This window comes from Nannospalax galili, unplaced genomic scaffold (genome assembly GCF_000622305.1).
Source record: "Nannospalax galili isolate Female #2095 unplaced genomic scaffold, S.galili_v1.0 scaffold213, whole genome shotgun sequence".
NCBI lineage: Eukaryota > Metazoa > Chordata > Mammalia > Rodentia > Spalacidae > Nannospalax > Nannospalax galili.
Window position 1 is genome coordinate 2,554,973 of NW_008335195.1, and position 20,440 is coordinate 2,575,412.

Consider the following 20,440-nt stretch of genomic DNA (forward strand, 5'->3'; position numbering starts at 1 on the left):
CAAAAGCAGATGGGGAGGGAAGAAGCCCCAAGATTTCCCAGGGAGTGGATTGAGTAGCTGGGTTGTACTGTATGCAAAGGATCAGGGAGAGTAAAGGTAAGCCTCGGAGCCCCCAGTAAGAGGCTGTCAGCCCCAGAAAGAGGCTGTCGGGTGTTGCAGGACCAGGGAAGTAGAGGGAGGGGAGGGCGGGGCCAGGACCAGAAGCGGTGCTCCTGGGGTCCAAGAAAGGCACTGAGTTGGTCTGGGTGAGAAGGGTCAGGAAGCAGTATTGGTTCCCCAGGTGTCTGGGGCCCCAAGACTAGGAATGGCACAGGGCCCAAACTAGGAGTATAGAACAGCGGCGGGGGGGGGGGAGATATGGAAGGGTGAATGTGGCTTAGGGAGTCCTGGAGCGGAGAGCTGCGCTATAGACTTACCCCCAGACGCCTGAGGATAGTAGTGCAGGTTAGGAGAGTTAGCCAGTGGTGCAGGCCCAGGGAAGCAGAGAGAGGTGAGGGCGGGACCAGGACCAGAAGCGGTGCTCCCCAAGAGGCCTGAGGGTAGTAGTGCAGGCGAGGGGCTTTTTTTTTTTTTTTTTTGAGACAGAGTCTCATGTATCCTAGGCTAACCTCTAACCTCAAATTAATTAATTTTTAAATATTTATTTCATTTTTAATTATGTATGTGCATATGTGTCTTTGTGTGTGCATGTGTGCGTGTGTGTGTGTGTGTGTGTGTGTTTGTGTGTGTTTGCATGTGTCTGGATGCCTATTGAGGTCAGAAAAAGGCAGTAGATCGCCTGGAGTTGGAGTTATAGGTAATTCTGAGCCACCTGATTTCTGTGCTAGGAACTGAACTTAATCCTCTGCAAGAGCAGTAAATGTTCTGTAGCTCTGAGCCATCTCTCCAGCCCCTCAAATTCATTATGTAGCTGAGGATGACTTTGAACTCCTGATCATCCTGATTCCGCCTTCTATGTGCTGGAATTACAGGTATGTGGCACCCCAGTAGCCCCAGCTGTCCTGGAACTCACTATGTAGACCAGGATAGCCTTGAACTCACAGAGATCTGCCTGCCTCTGCCTCCCAAGTGCTTGGATTAAAGTCGTGTGCCACCACAAGAATTTTATTTTTATTTCATGTATATGACTGTTTGCCTGTATGTTTGTTTGAGCACCAGATATGTGCTTGGAGCCTGTAGAGGCCAAAAGAGGGTGTCAGATCCCCTGAAACTGGAGTTACAGACAATTCTTAGCTGCCGTGTGAGTGATAGGAATTGAACTGGAGTCTTCTGCTGAGTCATCTCTCCAACCTCTATTTTTATTACTTAAAATATAAATTTTAGATGTGTAATGACTCTTTTCCCTCATGTTTTCTATGTGAAATGTTTAGAATAGCATTTCTCTTTTCAAGGCAATAAAAGTATTCACACATTTTTTTCATGCTTTCACATTTAAATACCTGATGTATAATATAATTTATTTCAGTGGAAGTGTGAAGAATATATTTGCTATTTTTAAAAATTGCTAGCTCATGGCTGGAGAGACAGCACAGCAGTTAAGAGTACTGATTGCTCTTCTGGAGGATCCAGATTCAGTTCCCAGCACCTATGTGGTGGCTAACAACCATCCTTAACTCTAGTTCCAGGGGATCCTGTGTCCTCTTCTGGCCTCCACAGGCATTGCATACATATGGTACATTTACATACATGCAGGCAAAACAATCACACACATATATAATAAAGCAATAAACTGGGCAAGGTGGCACACGCCTTTAATCCCAGCACTCAGGAGGCAGAAGCAGGTGGATCTCTGTGAGTTCAAGGTCAGTTTGGTCTACATAATGAGTTCCAGGCCAGCTGGGGCTACAGGGAGACCCTGTCTCAAAAAAAGACCAAAAATAAAATAAAATAAAGCAATAAAAATTTGCTTGCTTATCATCATACTAACATCATTTACACATTAATTATATTTTCCCAACTGATTTTAAATACAATTTGCATCATATATTAAATTACCATATTCCAGGGAAAGAGATTAGGAAACTAATATAATGGTTCTACTTCTAGATTATTTTTTTCCTTTTGGAGAAAGGTGATCAAAAACTAAGACACACCTGAGAGCATACATGGGGCTTCGCTAAGAGAACTGTTTCCTCTGTTGTGGCACCAAAGTCAAAATGTTTTAATTTCATAATTTAGAATCTAGTAGGGTACTTTACCTTAATTTTCTTTTAGAATTTTCTTGATTATTTATTACTTATTCATTATTCAAAAAAAGCACTCGTTGAGCATTTGCTATATGACAGACTCTGTCTCAAGTGCTAGACTCTGAGAAACAAGGTTCCTGGTAGCAGAGAGCTTGCATAGTCTGGAGGAGGAGGCAGGGCATGAAACAAATTTGTTAAATGTTGTGATAAATTCTAAGACAGAGATAGAATGATGTAACAGAAGACAGTCAGAGAGGATGCTGGTTAGGGAGGACCATTCTCAGGGGGAATGTTTATCTGGATAAAAAGGAGCTAGCCATCAACAGAAGCATGACAGACCAAAGGAGAAACCTATAGGCATGAAGGTGGTGGTACAGTCTTGTAATCCTAGCACCTGGGAGATGGAGGCAGGAGCACCAGGAATTCAAGGTCATCCTCACCTATGTAGCAAGTTGGAGGCCAGCCTAAACTGTATGAGACTCTCTCTTCCTCTCTCTCTCTTCCTCTCTCTCTTCTCTCTCTCTCTCTCTCCCTCTCTCTCTCTCGCTCTCTCTCTTCTCTCTCTCTCTCTCTCCCTCTCTCTCTCTCTCTCTCTCACACACACACACACACACACACACACACACACACACACGTACACAGAGGCACCAAAGGAAGAACAAGAGCAACAATCCCAAGTCGGAGAAAACCTGTCATGTTCTGAAATTGATGAACAAAGAAGGGTCATAAGGCTGCAGCATGAAGAAGACAAAGAGCATCTTCAGTTCCTTCCTTCCCACACCTGTCAATCTTTTCCTGTGCTCTGAAGGTTTACTACTGGGCCTGCATAGATACCCACAGGTTTCTGGTTCAGTCCTGCCACCAGCAGAAGCTGAAAGAATGAACTCGGGTTGTTTCTTTCTTCCACTCCCTCCTTGTGGGCTGCACCCTCTACTGAAGACTGCGGTTACTGGCTGTTGCCCCATCTGTGTGCCTCTCAAACAAGGCTCAGGCCTTAATTGGCAGTGGTTCCAAGCTTGGTGGCTATAACATCTCATGTTCCTTTACTTAAATTTCACTCTTATCTTTAATCAGACACCTATCATTTTTTTTTCTTTTTGGTCTTTATGAGACAGGGTCTCCCCTGTAGCCCCAGCTGACCTGGAACTTGCTATGCAGGCCAGGCTAGCCTTGAACTCACAGAAATCCACCTGCCTCTGCCTCCCGAGTGCTGGGATGAAAGGCTTGTGCCACCACGCCTGGCCAGCCATCTATCTTTTAAACTTATAGTCTTTGTATTATTTGAAGCTTCAGTGTTTTGTTTTATTTTGCTTTTTTGTTTTGTTTTTGTGGTGTTGAAGTTTAACCTAGGGCCTTGAGCAGGCTAGGAAGCACTCTACCACTGAACTACATCCCCAGGCCACAGGCTTTTTTGTTTTAAAGATTATGCTGGTTACTTCAGACTATAAACTGAAGGTCAAGAGGAAGAGAGCACTTAACACCAATGTCCTTAAAACCAGGACTGACTTCAAAAAACTGTGACAGTATTTGGATACTGAGAAACATGTGGGTCTGTGCTTCATTCATTCATTTAATGTGTTCAGTATTTACATGACTGACACTATAGGAACTCAGGATAGAGAATTATATAGGATGTTTAAATGAGACAAGTGGCAAGGAATAATGAAAAAGTGATACAAGATAATGGGGTTGGGGGAGCATGGGTAGAGAAGAGGGTACAATTTTAATTAATACTCCACTGAGAGACCTTGGATTTGGAGGAGGTGAGAAAATTAGCCATTGAAGACTATTCCAAGCAGAGAAGGAGATTGCTGTAAAAGCGCTAGTATGAGGGAGTATCTGGTCATAGTAGGAATATCAAAGGCTGATGTGGCTAGAGCTCCAGAGCCTGGGGAGAATGGGAGGGAACGAGGCTCGAGAAATTCCTCTTCCGCACTGCTCCATGCTCCATGGGTGGGAAGAACCAGTCACTGCTCCTTTCTCAGAAGGCATCAGTTCTGCCCAATTATACCTAGGCACTGTTTAGAAAGAAAGAAATGCTGGTCTAATTCTCTAGCAGTTTGGAAATTGCAGGGAGTTGGTAGCTAAGCCATTTTGGGTCATTATGGGAATGGCTGGAGGATGGGCTTTGGAGCACTAGAGTAAAACCACTGATTTCCATCTCCACTGAGGAAGACATCTAATTATCTTCTCAGAATACCTTTGGGAGAAAGAAGAAAAAAAGAGTCTTAACACTCTCTCCACCAGTGAGCAGTTGTCTTCTGACCTCTGTGTGCATGTCATATGGCACATGCCTCTCTCTCTCTCTCTCTCTCTCTCTCTCTCTCTCTCTCTCATACACACACACTAAATAAAATTAAATAAATAAATAAATGTAATTTTTAAAAAAGAGCTTGTATTTTTTTTTACAGTAAATAGAGGGCTTGAGAATTTCCTAAACAGGGAGCTGGGGGATGGCTCAGTTGGTAAAGTGCTTGCTGCATAAGCATGAAAATTTGGGTCAATCCTCAGTACCCATGGAACTCAAACTTCTAAAACTTAGACCCTTTCAGAATCCATAGAAAGAGCTTAAAATGAGAAGTCCATCTTGTGGACCCTCTCATGTTGTTTGTAAAGAAAAGAAGCAAGTTTGGGAAATATACCCATCAACTCACTGCAGCTAAGATGACCTACATAAGACCAAGTCAACAAGATCAGTCAACACTATTTGGACACAGAGGGTTATTTACAAAGGAGAGGATGGAAGGAGGGAAAGAGATGTGTTGGGAAAGCCTGGGAAAAGTGAGAGGGGGGAGGTGGGAGTTCCTGGGAGGGGTGGAAGAGGAAGTTGAATGTTGTTGGGGGAGTTGGGGGGTGCTGGGGAGTGGGAGGGGAGTTTGGGGTGCATATGATGAAGATACATTGTTTATATTATGGAATTATCAAAGAATAAATAAAAGCTATTCTAAAATATTTCATTTATTATTTTTATTTTTTATGGGTATGAGTGTATTGCCATGCGTGTTTGTGCATCCGTGTCATGGAATGTCCTTGGAGGTCAGAAGAGGACATAGGATCCCCTAGAACTGAAGTTATAGACAGTTAGCTGAGAACCAAACCTGAGTCTTCTGCAAGAGCAGCCAGTGCTCTTAACCACTGAGTCATCTCTCCAGAATAAAAGATACTCTATTTTTTTTAAAAAAAAAAAAAATTGAGACAGGGTTTCCCTGTAGCCACAGCTGTCCTGGATTCACTATGGAGACCAGGCTGACCTCGAACTCACAGAGATTCTCCTGCTCTGCATCCTGAGTGCTAGGATTAAAGGCATGTGCCACCACACCCAGCCTCTATTTTAAAACTTAAAAAAGAAGAGAAGCAAAGAATTAGGTCTCCTAGATATGGTGTGCATATCTGTAATCCTACTACTCAGAAGGCTGAAGCAGGAGGATCGTGAGTTTGAGGCTAGCCTGTGCTACATACTCAGATCATTTAAAGACTAGTTCTCATTTCCATACATCCCTAGCTACTTTCTTTTAGTTCCTTCAGTAGGCCTGGCACAGGCAGGTTAGGAACTAGTTCTTAGAGTTTTTCTTCCCTTTCAGCTCTGAGCTCTGGTTCTTGGTTTTAGAGTCCTTGCATGGTGACCCTCTTCATATTACTTTAATTAACTAATTTTTAAAAAATATTTTATTTATTATTTGCTGGGCATGGTGGCACACACCTTTAATCCCAGCACTCGGGAGGCTGAGACAGGTGGGTCTCTGTGAGTTCAAAGCCAGCCTGGTCTGCATAGTGAGTTCCAGGCCAGTTAGGGTTACTGGGGTCCCTGTCTCAAAAAGACCCAAAAAACATTTTCTTTATTATTTTTATGTACATGAGTGTATTGCTTGCATATATGTAAATGCAATGGTGCTGTGCAATGCTGCCGAGGTCAGAAGCGGGCATTGGATTCCCCTGGAACTGGTGTTAAGGACAGTTAGTAGCTGCCATGTGGGTGCTGAGAATCAAACCTGGGTCTTCTGCAAGAGCAGTCAGTGTTCCCAACCACTGCACCATCTCTCCAGCCCTAATTAATTAATTTTTAAAGTTGTATGTATATGAGTGTTTTGCCTGCATGGATGTAAGTGCACATGTATGCAATGCCCACGGAGGCCAGAAGAGGGTGTTGGATCCCTCTCAACTGGACCAAACCTGAGTTTTCTGCAAGAGCAGCCAGTGCTCTTAACCTCTGAGTCATCTCACCAGCCACTGTTTGTTTGTTTTTTGTTTTGTTTTGTTTTTTCTTTTGAGACAGGGTCTCAGCTGCAGCTGGGCTGGAACTCACTGTGCAGACCAGACTACCAGGCTGGCCTCCATCTCAGAGATCTATTTGCCTCTGCCTCCTGCGTGCTGGGATTAAAGGCGTGTGCCAACACACCTGGCCAATGACCTAATTTTTAAGAATGTAGTATACCGGGGCTAGAGAGATGGCTCAGTGGTTAAAAACACTGGCTGTTCTTGCAGAAGACCCGGGTTCGAATCCCAGCACCCTCATGGCAGCTAAGAACTGTCTGCAAGTCCGGTTCCAGGGGATCCGACAGCTTCTTCTGTCCTCTGCAGGCATTGCACGACACGGGTGCACTTGCCTACATGCAGGCAATATACACATACACATGAAAAAAAAAAAAAAAGAATGTAGTATACCAGGATAATACAGAACTAGCACTGCTGAGAAAGAGCTGTTTGGTTTGAAATAGCTGTTAGATTTGGAAGCACTCTGTAACTCCACAGCTAAGCAGTTTTATATATCAATTAAAATTCACATGGAAACATCACAAAATTTTAAATTCTTAATGAAATATTTGCATGACCTTCAAGCTCAAAACCTCCAGAATGAGGGAGATTTGTTTGCAGCTTGTTTGTTTGTTTGTTTTCAGGTATTTAAATAACTAACTTGGTCCTTGAAAAGGAGGATGCAGAAATCAAAGGCCCGATTGTGCTGGATCTTTTTCTGTGATCTTTATTCAGCCTGGTTCCCAGCAGGCTTGTTGCCGAAAGAAAAAGATCCAAGTTCTGTTTAAAAATCAGAGACTAAAGAGCTTGCTCAGCATCCTGCTCACATTAGTTGTTTGTATTCACTACTTGAAAGTCTTTGGATAGCTCCTTGTATGCAGTGACCTCAGTCTTCTGGGAATATTCTCAGCATATAGGAAGCACCTCTCTGATGATGGTGAATTAAATGAAATTAAATGAATTATGATGAATTTTTTAAAAAAAGCTTTTTGTGGTGTTCCCTTTTCTTGAAGGACTCCTCAGACAGCAAGATCCTTATGTCTGAGACCTGGGCAAGAATTTCACAAAAGTTCAGCTCCCACCTCCACAGCTGGTGGGAGAAGAGAAGAATGAAGCCCAGTGTTAATGCCCATCTCCTCTAACTGGTGAGGACTCACTCCTAGATGGACATAGAGTGATTTTTTTTCTTCTCAGCATCCACAAGAATGAAGTCATATGCATAATCTATTTGAAATAATATTCCTTAGCAATTAGGAGCACTGGCTGCTCTTTCAGAGGACCCAGGTTTGATTCCCAGCACTCACATGGAGGCTAACAACCATCTGTAACTCCAGTTCCAGGGAATTCGACGCCCTCCTCTGATCTTCACCAGCGCTGCATAACATGGGTGCACCTACCTACATGCAAGAAATAGTCATACACATAAAATAATAATAAATAAAACTTTTTTTGGTCTTTTTGAGACAGGGTCTCCCTGTAGCCCCAGCTGGCCTGGAACTCCCTCTGTAGACCAGGCTGGCCTTGAACTCACAGAGATCCACCTGCCTCTGCCTCAAGTGCTGGAATTAAAGGCTTGAGCCACCATGTCAGGCCTAAATAAAACTTTTTAAAAAGAATATTCCTGCAGTTTTCCAATTCAAAAGTCTCCTGTTTTGCTGAGACACAGGAACATTAATAGAATGTCAACAAAGATCAAGAAAAGCAGGGTTTTCTAAGATATAATGGAACTGTGTCTACCTTTTGTGTATAGTAGGAAGTGATTTTGGAACAGAATAATAAAGCAAAACTGGATAACATTATCTAATGCTCCTTGATAGGTGCATAGGTAAAAATGGCATTTAGTCCTTAAGGTACGACAACCAAGCCAAGCGTTCGACAATCCGTGTGGCCCTGAACGCAAAAGCATCTCTAAAGACTGCAGAATGGACAATAAGCTAGCCTGCCTGTGGCCCCTCCCCCACTCCGTTCCCGCGGGATTGGAGTAGAGCTGGGTAGCTGACGCCATCCTCAAGCCTCTAGCTTGCTTGTATGGAGCATGCGCTTCCTCCTCCTCACTTCCTCTCCTGGAGCTAGCGGAGTAAAGCTGAGCCCCAGACTGTGACCGCCCGGCGCAGGAACTTCAGCACCCGCGGAGCGGACAGCGCCCGCTGCACCTGCCCACCTGGCGGAGTGCAAAGCGGCGCACCGCGTCTCCTCCACCACCACAAGCTGCTTGCAGGCCCGGGCCCTGCGCCTCTCCCTTGGCGCTCCTGCCCCTTCCTGTTTTTCACTCCCCTTTCATTCATAACAAAAGCTACAGCTCGGGGCCAGCGCCAGGCTTTTTCTGAAGCGGAGCGTGGAAGAATGGGGTTCCTTTGGACCGGCTCTTGGATTCTAGTGATGGTGCTCCACAGCGGCCCAATTCAAGCTTTCCCCAAACCCGAAGGCAGCCAAGGTATGTGGACACTTTTCTGCTTACGAACTCCCTTTTATTTGGACCCGTGAGCTGTCTAAACCTCCTTGCTTCGTTTTTCTGATTGGATCATAACCCGGCAGAAAGACAGGTAATTGATTTGACTTCAGGGACAGAAGACGACCTTTTCCTCCTTTACTTTTTAAATGACAGAGCAATAACATAGACTGTTTCTAAAGATAAATTTTGAACAAGGGAGGGGTGCCTTTTCTTCATAAAGTGGCTTGGATTTTTTTTCTAGTTATTTTACAACCCTCCTCAGATAGTCTATTCATAAGATACAGGGTGTGAGGAACGCTTTCAGAGTGCCCCAGTGCTGATTCGTGTTGCAGCTTTCTAACTGAGAAGCGATAAGAAGCCAAAAGTTAGAGCCATATGTTAAATTCTGATCCGAAAATAAAGTGTGATTAGGTTTAACTCGGAAAATACCCAAGTCTAATAAGCACAGCCACACCGACAATCATCATGTGTACTATTGCCAGTCTTTGCTAATATATATTTTGTTTCATAGCCATCCAGATTATTTCTCCGAATATCCGTTTTTCTGTTTTTTTTAAAAAAGATTTTAATGAGAAACCTATTTTACCTCCCAAACGAACAATTAACTTTACACTTGTATGTATTCATTCCAGACAAATCTCTGCATAATAGAGAATTAAGTGCGGAAAGACCTTTGAATGAACAGGTAGGTTGGAAGTAAGATTAAACTGCCAAGTCATTTTACTTTCATTATTGCTTATTGTAGTTATGCTGTGACATTTTAGCCAGTTTGAATTTACAAACTTCAAGAAATTAATTATAAACTGACAGGAATTAGGACAGGAAATCTAGTTTTGGTAATTAGATGCCCTCACAGTTATATACATAGAGTTGATCACATGCTAACCCAGTAAGACCAATATCACATCCACTCATAAAATTGCTTAATTTGCCAAAGTCTCTGTGTGTGTGTGTGTGTGTATGTGTGTGTGTGGTTTTGTTTTACTTTGTTATGTTTGGGGAAGGATCTTGCCATATAGCCCAGGTTGACTCCAACTCTTGATCCTCCTGCCTCAGCCTCTAGAGTGCTGGGATTACAAGCATATGCCTAACTGGAAATTTATCCTTTGCCAATATTACAGGAGAAATGAATTAATACTCATATCAATCAGCTCTTTATTTTATATCCTTTAAACAGTGCTCTGGGGTATTGATTTTTACTTATATTTTACAAACAAAAACTGAATCTCATGGAGAATAATTTGGCTCTTATACTTGGTAAGTAGTGAAGCAATGATTTAAAACCAGATCTGTCTCCTGTTTGTTTCACAGATTGCTGAGGCAGAAGCAGACAAGATTAAAAAGACATACCCTCCAGGTAAAAAGAAATCACACTACTGTCCAATTAATAATGTAGGCCACAAAGCTCTAAACTAAAATGGATTTGTCTGGCTTGGAACTTTTCTTCCAGAAAACAAGCCAAGTGAAAGCAATTATTCTTTTGTCAATAACTTGAATCTGCTAAAGGCAATAACAGAAAAGGAGAAAGTTGAAAAAGAAAGACAATCCATAAGAAGTCCCCCCTTTGATAACAAATTGAATGTGGAAGATGTCGATTCAACCAAAAATCGAAAGCTGATTGATGAATATGATTCTACAAAGAGTGGCTTGGACCGTAAATTTCAAGGTAAATGATTACAAACAACATTTTGCTGCTTTTTTTCTGATTTGCAGGGTCTCATTACTGGTTACTTTTAAAGAAAATCTAATATGCTCATAATCTTTTATTTGTCAAATCCAAAGTTGTGATAAAGCCAAAATTTACTGATGATTTGCAAAAACACACAGAGTCCTAAGTTTCTCTTGAAAGTTTCCTTTACACACCAGGCGTGGTGGCTCAAACCTGTTTTCCCAATGTTCAAGAGGCTAAAGCAAGAGAATTGCCTTAAGTTTGAGGCCAACCTGGGCAACATAAAGTGCTAGGCCAGCTGGACCCTGTGTTCAGAAAAACAATAATAATGATGGTGATTAGTTGCCCTTACTGATGCTTTGAAAACCTTTTAAATCTACTGTTTATATTTCATATTATTGGATTCATTTTGCTATTTGTATTTTTTTTAATACTAGTACAAAAAATGTCATTTCCTCAAATAATTAGATCAATAAATACCCCCTAAAAGGCAAAAGGCCCATTGTTTTCTTTTCAGTAGTCTCATAGCCACATCCTCTAGCCTTTGGTCTCTAGCCTTTCTACGTCTTCCTTTCCATCTATGCGCCCATCTCCCAAATCCTAACCCAGACTTCTCTGAGACTTCTCCCAGACCTATTTCCTACCTAAAATCTTCCATTGGACATTTCAGGTGCAGAATGGACACATCCAAAGGTCAACACTTGACCTCTGTCCACCCCAAAAGCCCCCTTCAAGAGATCTTTCTTTAGGAACTGTGATGTTGTTTATCCAATTTTTTTTCAGAGCAAAAATCTAGAATTGAACTATTTCTCTTTTTCCTCATCTCTCAAATTCTAATCTGCCAAATTTTATAAATTTTGCTCTCCATGTTAACTCTCAATTTTCTTTTTACAAACAAGCAAACTGGACTGTCCTCAGTCACCAATCCTTATCCAATATCAACCACATCTCATTTGAATTACAGCAAAATCTTTTACAGATCTCCCAACAGCTACATTACATTTCTTCAGTCTGTTCTTGTTGTGACAGCCAGAGCGGCCCTCTAAACTCACAAATATGAAAGACTGAAATATGTGCATGCCATTCTTGGTGGGAACACTCAGGATTGAACCCAGGGCTTCATGCATGTTAGATAAGCACTCTACCACTGAGCTACAACAACAGACCCCTTGGGATTTTTTTTTTCTTCTTTTGAGACACTGCCTCCTATATAGTCCAGGCTGGTCTTGAACTCCTCTTGCCTCAGTCTCCCGAGTGCTGGGATTTACAGGTATGTGCTGCTGTACCCAGCATACCCTTTACCATGTAGCTCAGGCTGACCTCGAACTTGTGGTTCTTTTGCCTCTATTTTCTGGATGCTAGGATTACACAAGTGTGATGAGCATGCCACTTCTTTGGGTTGTTGCTGTTGTTTGGTTGACTGCTTTTGTTTTTGTTTTGCATAAATCTCTTTAGTAGATTCCCATTTCTCTAGTGAAAAAACTTCAAATCTTTAATATGGCTCCTGTCTACATTTCTAGATTTGTCCATTATATATGATCTGATAAAAATCTTATTCCTTACTTTCATAGAACTTAATGTGGTTGGTACTTTTATATTTGTAACTGTAACTACCTATGATTAATGCCTTTATCAAAAACTACACTGAAAACCTCACAAGAACAGAGACATTATAGGCCAGTGCCTGAATTCTAGTAAATTCAGTGCATGCCTTTATGAACAAATAAAGAATGTGTGAGAGAATAAGTGAATTGTTGTATGTAGACATTAGGAAGAGAGCGTCTTTTCCATTCTACAGACCAGTGCTTAGGAGTGAGTGCAGGCTTTATTCTCTGTCCTTATTTTGTTTCATGGCAACGAGAGAATCATGCTGATTATCTTTGCCAGAAAACAACTGCCAGTTAAATGGGACTTTCATAAAACATCACAGCCTGAGGAGAGTTCAGAAGCAAATTGTATGTACAGGGTACATGGAGACAATAGTTTATGTTTTGCTACTTGGAGAATTTAAATCTTGAATTCTATGTTATAACCTAAAATATTTTAAGTGGAAACAGACAGACACTGAGCATGACTGGATCAGAAACAGATTTAATCACTTCAGTCAAAGTGAGGGTTTGGTTTAATAAAATAAAAAGAATTGAATGTTTGTTTGACTTGATCAGTCACACTGGTTATTAACACCAGCAGGGACACAGATTTGTTTGTGATTTGACCACTAACTTGAGCAACTACTTTTTAAAAATTATTTATTTTGACGGGTGTGGTGGTGCACACCTTTAATCCCAGCACTCGGGAGGCAGAGGCAGGGGGATCTCTGTGGGTTCAAGGCCAGCCTGGTCTACATAGTGAGTTAAACCCTGTCTCAAAAAAAAAAAGACCAAAAAAATATTTATTTTACTACCAGCTCAAGTGGGTTTAGAACTATAGAGCTAGTCCTAGTGGCTTTAGGCTTACTCTAGGACACTGTCATTTTTTTTTTTTTTGAGACTCACTATGTATCCTGGCTAGCCTGGAACTTGCTATGTAGACCAAGCTGGCCTCAAACTGACAGAGATCTACCTGCCTCTGCCTCCTGAGTGCTGCGATTAAAGATGTGTACCACCACACCCAGCTAGGAGTTATTTTTTAAGGTTTTTGTTTTGTTTTGTTTTGTTTTGTTTTGTTTTTTTTTTTTTTTTTTTTGTTTATTTGGGTGTCTTCACATGCCTGAAGAGAAAGAAGAGGGAGTTGGAGCCCCTGGAGCTGGTGTTACAGGCAGTTAGTTGTGAGCCCCTTGATGAAGGTACTGGGAACTAAAGTCAGGACTTCTGGAAGTGCAGGTGCTCTTAACTACTGAGTCATCTTTTCAACCCCCTTAGGAGTTATTTTAACTCTACTTGAAATCATAGAGAAACTAAGTCAGTGATCTTAGAATGTTTTAAGGGCCAACTTCTAGTTTTCATTCATACCTGGAAATCCTAAAACAAGAGGGTTTAGACCCACCAAGGTGAATAGAACATTAGAGACATCCAGAGTTCACCCCAGAAGGCAGGTGAGTGAGACTCCCCTCAGCGCTCTAGGGCCTATCAATTCTTTTCAGTATTTTCTGTAGTATGCATAATTCAGGATCCTTCTCAGTTTATTTTTATGTTATCATGCTGTGGGCTTCTGTGTGTATTCACCTAGCAGATACTTATAATTATTGTTTCAGACTCTGAACTAGATGATGAGCTCTGTGCAACTAAGGACCATGTTAAACATAGTCATCACTACTTCTAGTGTCTGGAATTTGTTAAGACTTTCATTCAATTTTATGGAACAAATAAGTTCTGAGTATTATATTTGCTACTAGGGATGCAAGGCATAGCCAGGAAGATAATGACTCAGGGCATGGGCCTTTGACATCCACACAGACTGCTGTAGTTGCCTAAAAGGTATACATTTTGAATCCATGTTGGCTTCTTTCTGACTTTTTGCACAGAGAGCATTCCTTACTGCACAGTAGGGAAATCATAGTGAAATTTTCTGTCCATTTTCAAAGAGCTTGGGGAAATAGATGGAAGGTAAGGGGATGTGAACAAGTGCCCCACTGTTAGTGGCATCTAGCAAAGTTCCACTACGGGAGACCTGAGTTGCTGGCCCAAGAGACTACAGCGGCACAGTGCAGGAAAGAGGCCATTTCTTCTGTGAGTTACCAACATTCTTCCTGTTGTGAAGTAAATGAATTGAAAAATAGCCATCAGTTATTTTCCAGCTTCAGCAGGCAGCCAACATCCTTCCTTTCTGTGACCTTGAGGGATAGGAAAGGAGGGAAGTAAATTCTTCCACCTCTGCATAGATGAGGGCAGACTATATTCCCAAGAGCCTAACTCACAACCAACAAATGGAAAACTCAGGCACAAATGAGAAATAGATAGCAAATCCCACTTCCAGCCAGCCAAGAGGAGAACTGATTTTGTGATTTTTGTTACCCTGATACTCAGGTCTCTGAGAACTCACAGCTTAACAAGAGCTAGCCCTTTGTGTATAATCACCACCCATTTTAGCAAGTTTATTTCCAAACAAGAGAAAGAAGGTATTCTACCTGAGGCTACATATACCATCTCCATAGAGTCTAGAAGAAAGGCTGCCAATCCCCAAAAGCATTGGGGAAAAGGGGCAGAATTGGGAATGAAATACTAAGATGTTCCCTCTTCGAGTAAAAATGCTAAAGATATGCTTAACAAATCTGACCAAGGATTCAATTTCCATTTTCTCTAAATAATAATCACAGTTCCTTTATTTAAAAAATCTAAATCTGGGGGCTGGAGAGATGGTACAGTGGTTAAGAGCACTGACTGCTCTTGCAGAGGACCTGGGTTCGATTCCCAGCACCCACATGGCAGCTACGAACCATCCTTAACTCCAGTTCCAGGAGAATCCAAAGAACTCTTCTGACCTCCACAGCATTGCACGACACAGGTGCACTCACATACATGCAGGCAATACACTCATACACATAAAACAAAAATAATAAAATATTTTAAAAAAAATCTAAGTCTGGAGTCAGCTCAGCAATTAAGAGCACTCACTGTTCTTGCAGAGGACCCAGGTTCAGTTCACCCACATAACATATAACAAACATCTGTAACTTCAGTTTCAGGGGATCTGACACCTTCTTCTGATCTCCATGGGCATTGCATGACACAGGTATACTTACATGCATGCAAGAAATACGCTCATACGAATAAAATAAATATATTTTTTTTCAAACTCTAAATCCAGTGTACATAATTACAATAACACACCCACTTTCTTTCAGTACTGTGTGATTTAAAAGGTGCTTTTAACATCTATTTCATCTGATTCTCACAACAACCCCATTAAAACCCCATTAAGTCCACATCCTTATTACTCATCTTCATTTGTTTTGTTTTGTTTTCTGTATTGGGAATCCTTGCAACTGCTAGGCAAGCACTCTAGCACTGAGCTGAACAGGCAGCCCAATAAGTTTATTCTTTACAGTGGTCCAAGGTTACATAGAGGACACGAGGTATCACTTTTCTATCTGCGTAGATGTGACTGGGAGAGTGAAGTGTCTTGTTAGTTGTGGTATAGGTGCCTGGGATTATCACTTTAGTAGTACAAAGCTTCATCACTATTGGCCCTTTTCCCCATTTTTATTTGGGGTTTTGGTTTTATTTATTTTTGTCTCATCCTGATTTTTTTATGTGTATGAGTGTTAGGTCTACATGCATGTATGTAAGTGCAGCAGTGTCATGCAGTGCCCACGAAGGTCAGAAGAAGGTGTTGAATCCCCTGGAATTGTAATTATGGATGGTTGTTAGCCTCCATGTGGGTGCTGGGATTCAACCCTGGGTCTATAGCCAAGGCTAGCCTCAAACTCATGCCAACCCTCTTCAGGCTCCCAAGTGCTGAGACTGCAGGTGTGAGCCATCACACCCTTTTCCCTCATTAAGGCTGAGCCCTTACTTTAGTTTGAAGTAATGCTGCCAAATGTATTCCCAGAAAACTAAGGACACATATTGGCAGGCTTCTCTGCAAAGATTTGCATATTGTTTGTGCAGGTCTGTTGCTTTATTTTAAAGTTTTGATTCCAACCTCATAAAATAAGTTCCCTATCCTTTGGAGATTGGAGTTTATCACTTTAAGCTTTGTTACATAAAGGTACTCTGACAGTTGGGCACGATGGTGCACACCTGTGATCTCAGCACTCAAGAGGCTGGAGGACTGCTGAAAGTTCAAGGCCAAGTGGGCTGTATAGTAAGTTCCAGGCCAGCTAGGGCAATACAGTGAGACCCTGTGTCAGAATGAATAAATGAATGAATGCACCCTGGGACTGGTTCAATTAGAAGTAAATATTCCAGGTAGAGCAAGAAAAAATTTCAGTTTATAATTAATCTGATTCTAGGAAAGGCAAGCTTCCTCATCCCCAACCCAGGAATTTTCCAGCAAAGGGAGGATGTGTGGGAATATTACTACCCTGCTCCCAAAACAGAAACAGAAAGCCAAATTAGATACTATACAGAAGAATGCTTTGAATAATATGGCATACTATGTAAATACAGCATTCTATGTAAATGAAAAGTACAGGACCTGCATGATTGAAGGAGAGAACAGACTCTTATGCGTTGCCTTTTGACCTCCACGCATGCGCTGTGGCATGTGTATACATACACAAAATAAACAAAAACTTAAATATTTTTTTGGAAGAGTTCATGTGGGGTGGGAAAGCTGGCATAGTGAATAAAAAGCTTGCTGCACAAGCCTGATAACCCAGATTCTATCCCCAGAATCCATGTAAGGGTGAAAGGAGAGAACCAACTCTACAAAGTTGTCCTTTGATTTTCATGCATGGGCCATGGCACTTACATGCTCACACACATATCATTCATAAACACAATAATAAGTTTAAAATGAAAAATTTTAAATATTTTATTTATTATTTTTATTTTATGTGTATGAGTGTTATGCCTGCATGTAAAGTAAGTATACCCGTGTTGTGCAATGCCTGCGGAGGACAGAAGAGGCTGTCCGATCCCCTGGAACTGGAGTTACGGATAGTTGTTAGCTCCCATATGGGTGCTGGGATTCACCTGGGTCTTCTGCAAGAATAGTCAGTGTTCCTAAACACTGAGCCATCTCTCCAGCCCCCTAAAATAAAATATTTTTTATACTTTTGGGGGGGGGTCTTTTTGAGGCAGGGTCTCCCTCTAGCTCTAGCTGGCCTGGAATGCACTATGTAGATCAGGCTGGCCTCGAACTCATAGAGATCTGCCTGCCTTTGTCTCCCAAGAAAATAATTTTTTAAAATTAAAGATAAGTAAAAAGAGGGGGCTGGAGAAATGGCTCAGCAGTTAAGAACACTGGTTGTTCTTGCAAAAGACCTGAGTTCGAATCCCAGCACCCATATGGCAGCTAACAACTCCATAACTCCAGTCCCAGGGGATCCAACAGCCTCTTCTGACCTTTGCAGGCATTGCATGACACAGGTGCACTTACCTACATGTAGGCAATACACGCATACACATAAAATAAAAATAATAAATAAAAATTTTTTCAAAGTTTTTAAATAAAAGTTCAAGATCATTCTTGGCTATTACAGTGAGGTTTAAAATTTATTTTATTATTTTTATTTTATGTGTATGAGTGTGTGGCTTGCATGGATGTAAGTTCATCTGTATCATGCAGTGCCCATGGAGGTCTGAAGAGGGCATTGAATCCATGGAAGTAGAGTTGCAAATAGTTGTTAGCCATCGTGTGGGTGCTGGGAATAGAATCTGGGTCCTCCACAAGAGCAGACAGTGCTCTTAACCACTGAGCCATCTCTCCAGCATGCCCCTCCCCACCCCCATGATGTTTTTAAGACTTGCCTGGATTATATAAGAGACTGTCTCTAAATAAATAAATACATAAATAAATAGTTCATGTGACCAAGCATCACCAGAAGTACATCTCCAATGGGCCAGAGATAGCTCAGTGGGTAAAGGTACTTGCTGTCAAGCCTGACAACCTGAGTTATATCCCTAGGACCCACATGGTAGAGGGAGAGAACCAATAATCAAAAGTTGTTCTCTGACTTCCATACCTACACCATGTCATACACACACCCACACATGTACACACAATAAATAAATAATAAATAAATAGGTAAATATTTTTAATTTTGGGTTTTTTGTTTGTTTGTTTTTGAGACAGGGTCTCCCTGTAGTCCCACCTGGCCTGGAACTCCCTATGTAGACCAGGCTGATTTTGAACCCACTGAGATTCTCCAGCCTCTGCCTCCTGAGTGCTGGGATTAAAGATGCAGGCCACCACGCCTGGCACAAACAGGTAAATAAATGTAATCAAAGAAAATTTAAACTTTTTTTGGTCTTTTTGAGACAGGGTCTCCCTGTTGCCCCTCTGGAACTCACTATGTAGATTAGGCTGGCCTTGTACTCATGAGATCCTCCTGCCTCTGCCTCTGGGATTATAGGCACACACCACCATGCCCGACCTAGAAAATTTAAGATTTTAAAAGAAAAGTATACATTATTATAATATGATGTATGAAATAGGTCTGTGATCACCATGATATGAAGTTGTGGTTGCTCTGTCTAGATGATCCAGATGGTCTTCATCAACTAGATGGAACTCCTTTAACTGCTGAAGACATTGTCCACAAAATTGCTACCAGGATTTATGAGGAGAATGACAGAGGAGTGTTTGACAAGATTGTTTCTAAACTGCTGAATCTTGGCCTAGTAAGTTGTATGCACAAAAGTAAACCCAATGCCTATGGCAGTCTACAGTGCCCTGCCTGAGAAGCCAAGCCTCTTAATTCAAATAGCTAAATGTGGACAATACACTGACTTTATTCTGGACTTCATGGGATTCCCTTGAGGAGTTTACCAGAAGTAGCTAAGCACACACATAAAGCTGTTACAAGCCATGTGAGCTGTGCAGCTTGACAGAGAATGGCTTGTACCCAGTTGCGGGTAAGGAGAGGGTCCAGAGAAAGAGGTATTTGAAATAAATTTGGAAGGGAAGTTAGGATGTAACCAGCAGAGATAAAGGACATGTGGGGCAAAACCAGAAAATACATACTTGCAATATGTATTTGAGAAACTCTAAGCAATTGGATCTCCCCTTGGTCTCAGCTTGGCTGCTCAGTCTGGACACAGCCTCATCAGGTTTTACTAAGGTACTTACTTTATAGTTTCAAGGGTTACATGATCATATGACCTGCAGTTGTAGTCTCCAAATATTTCTTAAAGGAAACATCCCTTGGGGTTTCAGCAGGCAGCACTGACAGTTCAAAAGACTCCTTTTTAAAAAAAATATATGTTCATGCTGGAGAGATGGCTAAGCAGTTAAGAGCATTGACTGATCTTACAGAGGACCCGGGCTCGATTCCCAGCACCCAAATGGCGACTATGAACCATCCTTAACTCCAGTTCCAGGGGAATCCGAAGCCCTCTTCTGACCTCCGCAGCATTGCACAACACGGGTGCACTCACATACATGCAGGCAATACACTCATACACATAAAATAAAAATAATAAATATTTAAATATATATATGTTCATCTAGAGAAAACACTTGACCTTAGCCAAAAAGCCAAGAAGACTTTCAACTAGAGTGTAGTGTTGTTCTTGTTTTAATCCCAAAAGTAGGAATAGCAGTTATATATTTTTGCCTTTTTGTAACAGATCACCGAAAGCCAGGCACACACTCTGGAAGATGAGGTAGCAGAGGCTCTACAAAAATTGATTTCAAAGGAAGCCAACAACTATGAGGAGGACCTCAATAAACCCACAAGCAGGACAGAGAATCAGGCTGGAAAAATACCAGAGAAAGTGGTATGTATTTGTGTATTACGAGCATGTGCATGTGCATGGGCATGGATGTGTGTGCTCCTGTGTTTGTGTATACTTACTGCCTTACCTGATGCCAAAGAATATTTGAAATGTGTAGTGCCTTTAGCCTACTTAAAATGTATATTCAGCCACACATGGTGGCACGCGCCTTTAATCCCAGCACTCGGGAGGCCGAGGCAGGCAAACCTCTGTGAGTTCAAGGCCAGCCTGGTCTACATAGTGAGTTCCAGGCCAGCTGGGGCTACAGGGAGACCCTGTCTCAAAAAGACCAAAAGCAAACAAACAAAAATGTGTATTCACAGGACTGGAGAGTTGGCTTAACAGTTAAGAGCACATACTGCTTTTGCAGAGGACCTGGGTTCAATTCCCAGCACTCATATCTGGTGACTCATTACCCCCTGTGACCCCAGTTTCTGGACATCTAATGTCTCTGGCCTCCAGGGGCATCTGCATTCACGTGCACATACTTATAAATAGACATACACACATACACACACACACATATATATAATTTTAAAATAAAAATGAAATATTTAAA

The 20,440-nt window shown here is 41.7% G+C and overlaps 1 protein-coding gene across 2 annotated transcripts in view; it reads left to right on the top strand.

Moving 5' to 3' along the window:
• Positions 1-8,417: 8,417 nt before the first annotated feature.
• Positions 8,418-20,440, top strand: part of Scg3 (secretogranin III) — a 44,953-nt gene continuing 32,930 nt past the window's right edge. For both annotated transcript variants that reach the window (XM_008829760.2, XM_008829761.2), the window contains exons 1-6: positions 8,418-8,871; positions 9,522-9,574; positions 10,201-10,246; positions 10,340-10,555; positions 18,644-18,786; positions 19,735-19,884. In XM_008829760.2, coding sequence (XP_008827982.1) covers positions 8,781-8,871; positions 9,522-9,574; positions 10,201-10,246; positions 10,340-10,555; positions 18,644-18,786; positions 19,735-19,884 — 699 coding nt within the window. In that variant the 5' untranslated portion in view covers positions 8,418-8,780. The remainder of the gene's footprint in view (positions 8,872-9,521; positions 9,575-10,200; positions 10,247-10,339; positions 10,556-18,643; positions 18,787-19,734; positions 19,885-20,440) is intronic.